The sequence below is a fragment of the Anser cygnoides genome, chromosome 1, assembly GCF_040182565.1.
Source record: "Anser cygnoides isolate HZ-2024a breed goose chromosome 1, Taihu_goose_T2T_genome, whole genome shotgun sequence".
Taxonomy (NCBI): Eukaryota; Metazoa; Chordata; class Aves; order Anseriformes; family Anatidae; genus Anser; species Anser cygnoides.
Window position 1 is genome coordinate 150,017,411 of NC_089873.1, and position 10,090 is coordinate 150,027,500.

Genomic DNA, 10,090 nt, shown 5'->3' on the forward strand with positions numbered 1-10,090 from the left:
CCTTCCAGTCTCCTCAGCCATTTTGTGATTATACAAATTTGGTAAGGCATCTACCCAGAGCCTCACTTGAAAATTGCTTTTTAATGCTAGTGTTAAGCAGTTAACAAACTGCCTTTGTATGCAGTTCATTCCTAGATTTCTGTCTTTTAATTAAGGCAGTAGCCTTGGAAAAGGTCCTTCATTGGTGAAGCAATTCAGACTATGCTACTCTTTGGAAGAAAGGAAATTTCAGACGGTCCAGAAGAGCTTTAATCAAGGGCTTTGCTTTAGAAATAAATGGTCAGTCTCTTTACTGAGAGACTGTTAGTAGCTTTGCTAATCGTGGTTGCAGTTGTGCTTTCTTTGGGTATTTTCTGTCTGGTAAGTAGTTTGTTTCAGCATGTAACTTAATTTTGAAGAACAGTTCCTGACGTCAGAATCCTAGGAAAACACACTGGGAGAAGGATCTACACGATGGAGATTCATACCTTCATTTGTTTCCTGGATCCATTCTGCCCCCAAGCAGGTTGCATTTCAATAAAAGAATTTTGAGGCTCTCAGGTGTCAGGTGGTATAGCACTCAGTGCTGTGAGGTGGAGGGGAAAAAGCTGTTGATGTTGCTTGTTCTTCTGAGATAATAGCTCCGAAGCTGACCTCAGATAAGGAATTTGATGGGTTAAAATGGAGTTAACTGTAGAAATTAAAGTAATCCTGGGTTAATCATCCTGCTGCTTTCCCAGGTGACTTCTGCCTCAGTTTTAATACTAGATTCAGACTGACTTTCTACCTTTTCTGAATGGTGTTCTATCACTTGTCCAATACTGTAGCTTGCAGACTAAAGAATGACATTGTAGGCTATATGTTGGCTTTCCTGGGGAAGATGGAGAAGCATAAGGCTACTAGATTGTACCTCTAGACCTCAGGATGAACCTGTCACCTACATCTATTTCTTATGATAAATGTTGTGTTTAATTATCAAAAGTGGGGAAGAAAGGTAGAATTCCTTTGCTTTGTGGAGCACGGAGGAAGTGCTATGACATGGAAAAGTGAGATGCTGTGGTTCTGAAAATCCTGGGTAAAATTTTTTCTTGGTACTTAGGGGTTATAATGTTTTAAGAAATGTATATCTTTATTATCAGGTCAGACGTACTAAATTGTTCTTCTTTGGTTTTCTACATCTTATTTTTTCTGTCACTTAGGAAATATGATTGAAAGGATACTAGTGTCATGTAACAACCAACAAGATTTGCATGAGTGGGTGGATCATCTGCAGAAGCAAACCAAAGTCACAACTGTTGGGAATCCCACCATTAAACCTCATTCCGTGCCATCTCACACAGTAAGAAATGACTTGTGAAGTGAATAAGCAGTGTAGATAGAGTTAGGTTATCTGGCAAATATACTGCCATGTAAAGCGTTTTCTTTAACATTCGGTAACTATAGTTTGAGGGGTCAAAATCTTAAGTTTTTAATTGCATGAACAGAATAAATGCTTAGTTCTTGGTGAAACAGCTTAACAGAGTAAAAGAAAATTCATTATAGTTACTTTTTCTATAATGACCAAGTAATAACATCATCTCTTAAGAACCTTAGAACAGTAGGTTTTAACTGGCGATGTACGTGGGTCTGTGGAGAAAAAATTTCCTGAAGTACTTTTTTTCAGATTCTGAATTTGAGTTGTTTTATATGAATGGATCTAAATTTATCTTGTATTGTGAAAGAAGTGGGAGCAGAGCTGCTTGTAGCTGTTCTTTCTTTAGTGCATGCTCTATCTACAGTAGACAAAAAAAAATTCTTTAAGCACTATTTTCCAAGCAATAATTCAGTGTTAAAATTTTGAAAGCACAGCTGTAATAAGCAGAAGCACTAGACAGGTGATATTATTTCACCAGTCCTTCATGGTACTTTGCCTTTATGATGATAATATTCTTTCTCTCCCTTCCCGTAACTGTTATTGTCTTTGACAGCTTCCTTCCCATCCAGTAACGCCTTCCAGCAAGCATTCGGATAGCAAGCCGATACCGCTGACTCCTGCATACCACACTCTCCCTCATCCGTCGCATCATGGGACTCCACATACCACGATAAACTGGGGACCTCTGGAACCTCCGAAAACTCCCAAGCCTTGGAGTCTGAGCTGTTTACGGCCTGCACCTCCATTAAGGCCTTCAGCAGCACTTTGTTATAAAGAGGTGAGATGCAGCAGCCAAGAAGTATTGCTCTGTAAAAGGCCTGCGATGAGAAGTTTAACTTTTTTTCTTTTACATAGCAGCAGTTTACAATTTTGTGTGCATCTTTATTATAAAGATGTGCTAACAGCTAGTGCTCAGTCAGTGGTAACGGACTAGCGAACGCTGTTTATTTCAAACAGGCATTTAGTCTTGCAGCTCAGAAAATACAAAGGCTTGTTAGGAGACGGTATCATCGCCCCCGCTGTGTTTCCACTTACTTTGATCCTTCGTCTAGTTACTAAACAAGATTTAAAAACAACAACAAAAAAAATCAGCCATAAACCCCCCACAATTAGCAATTATTAAAAAAAAAAAAAAAAAAAAAAAAGGCAGTTCTTTTTGTTATATTGATCATCCAGGCTTATTGCAAAGTAAGTTGTTTGCTAAGCATGCTGAGAAGCATCTAGGATAAGGGATTCTGTGGTGCTTCAAATCATTCTAAACAGCTCTGGTGGTATAATGGACTCTTGATTCCTCAGTACTTACCACCAGTACTAGGTAACAGTTACCCATTTAGAAAAGAAGTCAAAATATATATTAAAAAGAAACTGTCAAAATATACATAATTTTTTTCTACTTAATTAAGGTTAATGTCACCATTTAGCAAAAAAAAAAAAAACCAAAAACAACCAAACAAAAAAACACCACCCCAAACAACAAACCTACCTACCACCAAACAAAAGAAACTTAAAATTTCAGATGCTGTTGTAGTTTTTAATTAACATGTGGTATGAAACAGGAATCTGTTCCAAGAGAAATACAGTGGTGGTGGTAGGTTGATTTGGTCTTGTCACTACATTTTGCATGGCTTTATAAATACTAAGAAAATAGTAGATTTATGTTGAAAGTCTGTGTTTGTATAAGGAGGATAATATTGAATGCTTTGTAGCATGGTAGTATCTTCTGTTTTGGTATCTTTTCTGTCACGGATTCTCACTGTGCTAATTTAATGCAAAGCAACAGGTCCCGAAAAGGGTAACAGAATCATGGAATGGCTTGGGTTGGAAGGGACCTTAAAGATCATCTAGTTCTAAACCCCCTGCCATGAACAAGGACACCTTCCTCTAGATCTCTTTGCCCAAAGTTATGCCTGTGAATTTTTTTTGTAAGCATGTGATGTTGACAAAATAATGTTATTTTGTGGGTATATGAATTGCAGTTTTAGAAACTGTAGTCTAAATGTTGTGCCTCAATGTGGTGTGGTTGGTTTTGATTGTGGTGGGTGTGTAACTTGCTTTTACTTTGTAAATCTCCTAAGCAACAGGGGAAAAAGTGATAGGTAGTCTTCAGTTGGAAGGTTAATATTTGGGCTTAGTTGTTAAAAGACGTTCTCTTGTTTAGCTCTACTACATGTTCATCTCTTTGTAAGTTAAATTCCTTTCATGCCTTTTGTGTGTGGCGCTAAATTCTTCAACATGGTAAAGTTTCACTCATCTTTACAGTGTTTAGCATATTGATAGTATTCAGTCTATCTTCATCATCTCTGGTCTGTCCTGCTCATTCACTCTTTTACTTTCTTGTTCTGTACTTTTATAGAGGATGTCTTGTACCCTTAAGGTAAGGGGTAGACCAGTATGTTCCTTTTGTTCCTGTAAAATTAGCATTGCTCCTATAAATTAGCATGACTGCATTATGAGCAGAAATGCTGTATGTGTTGCTGTATTTTTTTGCTGTAGGTCCGTTCTGACAAAGCTCTAAACATTTAAAAATTCCAGCTTTAAAGAATATAGGTATACTACCTTCCAAGCTTCCTTTTTAGGTCCTTTTTTTTTTTAAACCTGCTTTTAAGTAGAGAAGTCAAATGGGTTGCCTCTTCAAAGGTTAAGGGTAAAAAAAAAAAAAAGTATCGATACATGCCTGCCTGTTTCCTTCGCTGTATCTCCCAAACAGCCTGCATGCTTTTGCAGCAGCTTCTCTGTATATTTCTGTTGACAGAATAGATTAAAAATATCCAACTTTGTGTATAGTTGGAGGATGGGTAGAGAAGAAATCAGCCAGTTCAGGCAAATCTGAAGTGCCAAAAAATATTAGTAAACTGGATGTTGGTGCTGTTAGCAGATTTTTAGTTATGAACTCCTGTATGCATCTTAGAAGCTAATATTTGAAATACTGTAGAGAAGCTCTACTTTTTTTTATATTTTTGCTCTCCCCTCACAGGATCTCAGTAAAAGCCCTAAAACCATGAAAAAGCTGCTTCCCAAACGCAAGCCAGAACGGAAGCCATCAGATGAAGAGTTTGCACTGAGAAAAAGTAAGAAAGACTTGAACAAATGTCTGTATAGTACAAAGGCTGGAAATAACATCCATTTAAATCTTGTGAGAAGTAACTGTTCAGTCTAAGCAAGTCATCTGGTTTCCTCTCCCATCAGGGGAAAGGGAGTAGGTATCTAGAGAGGATGGTTTAATTTACTCGATTTAGGTATTTATATCACAATGGGATGAATTGCTTGCTAGAGTCTTACTGTTGACTACAGAACGCAGAAAATTATCCAAGGCTAGGTGAGAGACATCCTGCTTTCCAGTGTGTGTATATAATATTCTTTTTTAAAAATGTGTGTGGGTGGGGAAGGTGGAAGTTGCAGGATGATGCATAGAGATTTATTCTGATCAATATTTCTAATCTGTGGTCTGTCAGCAGCACTTGCACTACATTCCTTTTTCTAATTAGCAACTGTAGCTTGCAACTTTGATGTCAGTATGTTTAGAAACTTGTTTAACTTCTGCACTCAGATAATATTATTCCTTCTGCAAATAACTATTTTTGGTACCTTCACTTCTGGTGGCACTCATCCTCTGTTCAGATATGTTTCTACTCAAGCTAGTCATTTCAGGCTCCTTTGTAGTTGGTGGAGAGGTGCCTTTACAATGTAATTCACGTCCTGAAGTGAACAACCAAACTAGGTCAGGTGAGGTAGGCTGTTGAAGTGCCATGTAAATTTGTGTGAATGAATGATTCAATTAGTTATGCCAGTAAAAGATCAGGGGCTTAAAATAGCTTGTTTTGACTATGTTCACATCTGAAGACCAGATTCCTTTACAGCAACTTCTGCTTCTCTGTGTCTGTTCTTTGCTCATGAGCTTCTTAAGTTAGTGTCTGTGTGCCCTGAGTGATAAATACATGAAAAGTGTTACTGTAAACGTTGTCTCTCACCAATTTCTGCAAGGTTTGAAAGAAAAAGCTTGTCTTCAGGGCTTATTGTTGGGGTTAGTTCTATTAAGGTGGAAGTGCTTCTGGGTGTGCTGTGAATTTCTAACAGCAAAGAGTTAAGGTAGTGGACAGAATAATCTTGTCTTTGTGGATGTACATGTGGAATGTTTAGTTCAGGATATTAGCAGATAAGCTATATTTTTATGATGCATGAACAGGGTTCTCTCATGACAAAGGATGAAAGACCTGTACCTGTGTAGTAGCAGAGACCCTTCTATAAAGACAGCTTTTTAGGACTTCCCTCTTACCTTTTTCCCCTCTTGTTACTGGCATGAGGAAGAAAATCAGGCTTAACTTTAAAACAATAGAAACTAGGTTGTCTGTTGTTGTGCACCGTATTGATTCCATTCTAGCCATGTCCTTAATACACACTACATGGTATTTTTAGGTCTACCTCATTGCATTCTGTGTGCATCCTGTGTGTAGTTGTTAAGTAGCAAATATGTGTGGTAGCTTCTATTCAGAATAGTTTCGAAGCATATCTGGAATATAGAAACCAAAATATCTGGAATATAGAAACCAAAGTTACTGAGACTTAAAAACACCAGTGAGAGCTGAAATAGTAACAAGCACTACATGGGCACTAACTGTATTGGATGGTGTATTTATAAATGAGTCATGGCCCTCATTTACATGATGAGTTTCAGGGTATGTTGTTTTTCTTGGTGAAAAAGTTTTATGGTCTACAAGAGGCTTCTTAAATATTTGTGACTGTCATCTGGCTGACACTATTTAAAAACTTGATTCTCTACCATGTCTTCAGAAGAATTATTGTGAACTGACCGCATAAGAAGCATCCTCATTTAAATCTAACCAGTCTCCTATAAACTGTTGTAGCTAAGTGTAGTTATGGTTCTCTATAATATGAAAGTAGACATTTTTTTTCTAGTCCATTGAAGTTAACATTTGGAGAAGACTGTTTTCATCAGTCTCTTGCATAATAGAAGCTTTATCTGTAAAATGACACTTTTTTCACTTTGGGGAAAAGCCAGCAGTGACTTTTTTTTACCTAAGGAAATTGTTTTGACTTTTTTTAACATAATTTTGGAAAAGTTATGTATAGCATTACAGACTTTCTTGACTCATCTAAATATGCATTTTATAGTTCTGTGGTGGTGTGTTTTTTGGTTTTAATTTTTAAGGAGCAGAGAACTGAAATACCACTAGGTGGTTAATAAACACCCCAGTATTAACATTTTTAATAATTTTCTCTAGTTAGATGTGATATTTTAAATTATGTTTACATTCTCTGAAACTTGTTGAATGTGTGATATATCGTTTTAGGTGGACTTCTGGGAAAGTGGACCTTTGATCTAAATATATTTTTTTTATTTCTAATGTTAAGCAATTCAAGAAGTTAGACTGTAAATAATGTTTCATTATTTGTATATGAGAAACATAAGGACAAAAAATGCTCTCAACTTGGAAAGTAAGTCTTAGTTTTCCAGTTTAGTATTACGTCACTAGAAACCCTTATGATGTAGCCCTACTAGTTCCTTTCACTTCTCTAATATTACTGACCGTACTATAGGAAAACAATATTGAATCATAGAATCTTAGAATGGTTTGGGTTGGAAGGGTCTCTAAAGATCACCCAGTTCCAACCCTCCTGCCATGGGCAGGGATGCCACCCACCAGACCAGGTTGCTCAGGGCCTCATCCAACCTGGCCTTGAACACCACCAGGGATGGGGCATCCACAGCTTTTCTGGGCAGTCTGTGCCAGGGCCTCACCGCCCTCAGAGTGAAGAATTTCCTCCTAATGTCTAGCCTAAATCTACCCTCTTTTAGTTTAAGGCCATTATCCCTTGTCTTATTATCTACCCAAGTAAAGCATCTCTCGCTATCCTTTTTATAAGACCCCTTTAAGTATTGAAATGAGGTCTCCCCAGAGCTCTCTCCATGCTGAACTCTCAGACTTTATTCACAGCCCCAGCCCTCTGATCGTCTTTGTGGCCCTCCCCTGGACTTGTTCTAACGGGTCCACATCTTTCTTGTGCTGACCCCAGACCTGGATGCAGGACTCCAAGTGGGGCCTCACAAGGGCAGAGCAGAGAGGGACAGTCCCCTCCCTCCACCTGCTGGCCACTCCTCTGTTGATGCAGCCCAGGATGCCGTTGGCCTTGGCCTTCTGGGCTTCAAGTGTGCGCTGCTGGCTCACGTTGAGCCTTTCATCCACCAGAACCCCGAAGTCTCTCTCTGCAGGGCTGCTCTCAATGAGTTCTTCACCCAGCCTGTGCTCGTGTCTTGGATTGCCCTGACCCAGGTGCAGCACCTTGCACTTGGACTTGTTGAATTTTATTAGGTTCGCATGGGCCCACTTCTCCAGCCTGTCCAGGTCCCTTTGAATGGCATCTCTTCCTTCTTCGTATCAGCTGCACCGCTCAGTTGGTGTCATCTTCCTTCCTTACTGGGAGGGATCTGTTTAAGAAAAATTAAACTATTATAATAGTGTTATATCAGATGTTGGAGGCTGGAGATTGAGTATCTGTAATGCGTAGTAGATGTGTGTAGATGTAGCAATTATTAAGGCACATTTACTGAGAGGCGATGTGAGCCCTTTTGGGATGGAGGGGCTTATAGCTGTACTTCAGTGTATTTGAAAACTCTTTTTTTTGTCACTCCTGGTTAAATTAACACCCATTTTATATGTATGAGAACTTTCAATAAAAGGGATAGTTGGTGGTTTTAAGACAAAGGGTGTTACTTGCAGTAATACTTTATTGATTCTGGCTTTTACTGTTCATCTCCCCACCCCCATGCCCCCACCTTGTGTCAGTGATGAGAAGCTTCAGTGCTGTTGTAGTTCTCCTTCGGCCTTTTCCATTTTGTGGAGCTTCTCCAGATTCCTGAGGATTTGTGGGCTGTGTTGAAAACTGCTATGTTAAATTAGCTTTATAACAGGAAAATGAAACTAAATAAGACATTTCAGCTGAGTGCCCTTAAATACAGATCACAGAAGTGAAATACTTGTTTTGCTATGGTAATAATATAGTGCTGCATTCTAACCACAACAAAATTAAATTATTTTTCCTGCCTTGAAAGAGAAATAACCTGCACTTGGGAATATCTGCATCTCTTAAACTGTGGGCTAGCTATGCCTAGTCAAGATGATTTATTCAACAGTTAGCTCATCAGTCAATCCTGCCAAATCTTTTGACAGCTAGCTTTGTGGTGGTGATAATAAATCACAAAAAGTAAACATGGATGCATTGGCTCACAGGTAGTGCTATATCTTGATGTTGAAGGCAGTTCAGATTCATGCAGCAGAGAACCTGCAAGACTAGGAGTTTTTTCTGGGGAATGAGGAACACCGGGGAAAAATGGTTTTAAAACAAAAAATCATCTTGACTTGCCCATAAAATCCTGGTTCCATCTAAACTATGAGTACTTCTAGATTAGTTTGACTGAAATTTCACTCTTTGTTTCAAGTGAACAATTTGACAACATTTTCTATTGAACTTTTTCAGGAATGTGTTTGCTGTGGACCTATATTAAAAAAATAAAATTGCAATGTTAAGTTTGAATGGTTAGATTTATTTATTTTCTTTTGTAATGCTGTTGACTTCTTAATGTCTGGGAAGTTGAATGTACTCCAGTTTTCATAGATACAGTTAAATGGTAGTGACACATCACTGCATACTGGGCTGAAATTGTGCCAATGTGTTTTTTTGTTTAATTTTCAGTAGAATGCTGTTTACCTTTCAGGGTAAATCTGATTTATTTGCAAAAGCCAAAAACTGTCAAGATTCCTTTTTTTTTTTTGAAATATATTTTGTTCCTTCATTTCTTTGATAATATTATGGAAGAATAACTGCAGTACACTATTTTTCAGTTTAACAGCTGTTTGGTTTGAAATCAGAGATATGTCCTATGCAAATTCACATACTCAGAAAATTTCTTTGATGTATGGGTAATTTCTCTGACTTGTATTTTGTCTTTTGTTGTTTTAAACATCTTGTAATAGTATTTTCATTTTTTAAAGCCCTTGTTACTTTTGGTCATTGAAGCTTGATTTTTTGAAATGATTAAGAGAATTTTAGAAAGTTGATTAGGCGGAACTTTAGTCCCAACTGAAATATGTGGTATTTAGCTTTAAACAAACATGATTTATAAAGGCTTGTTTGTATTAAGAAACATTTATCCATGTTTAAAATTTTATTTTTCCCATTGATTCTAGGTACAGCTGCTTTAGAAGAAGACGCTCAAATTCTTAAAGTCATTGAAGCATATTGCACAAGTGCCAAAACACGTCAAACACTAAATTCAAGTAAGTTAGAAAATACTGAAATGACTAACTAAACCACAAATCAGATAGTTTGCAAAGAAGAGAAGTGTAGTGTCAATGGTCTCAGAGCTTTGCAAATTGCAAGCTGGACCTGGAAGAAGTAATAATCTGGTTTTGGCTTAATATCAGTGCTGAGTGTTTAAGTATTGGAAGCCAAGGTCCGTGGTTAGAGATTATAGTTCTTTAAGTGTTTATTTAAAACAAACCATGACAACTAGTCACTTTTTCGTTATAATTGCAAAAAAACCTTCACCAATGAATGAGGGGTTTTGAGGCATCTGTTGACAGTTGCTTGGTATGTTTTTTGATAAATTTCAAGAAGCTGGTAAGTAGTGAGGAAGAACAAAGAATAAGTCATAATTTTTGGAGGAGTTTATTTTTGTCT

The 10,090-nt window shown here is 37.6% G+C and overlaps 1 protein-coding gene across 7 annotated transcripts in view; it reads left to right on the forward strand.

Moving 5' to 3' along the window:
• Positions 1–10,090, forward strand: part of ARHGEF7 (Rho guanine nucleotide exchange factor 7) — a 120,629-nt gene that overhangs the window by 92,620 nt on the left and 17,919 nt on the right. For all 7 annotated transcript variants that reach the window (XM_066985651.1, XM_048080779.2, XM_066985667.1 and 4 more), the window contains 4 exons: positions 1,179–1,318; positions 1,947–2,171; positions 4,368–4,461; positions 9,598–9,687. In XM_066985651.1, the coding sequence (XP_066841752.1) occupies positions 1,179–1,318; positions 1,947–2,171; positions 4,368–4,461; positions 9,598–9,687 (549 nt within the window). The remainder of the gene's footprint in view (positions 1–1,178; positions 1,319–1,946; positions 2,172–4,367; positions 4,462–9,597; positions 9,688–10,090) is intronic.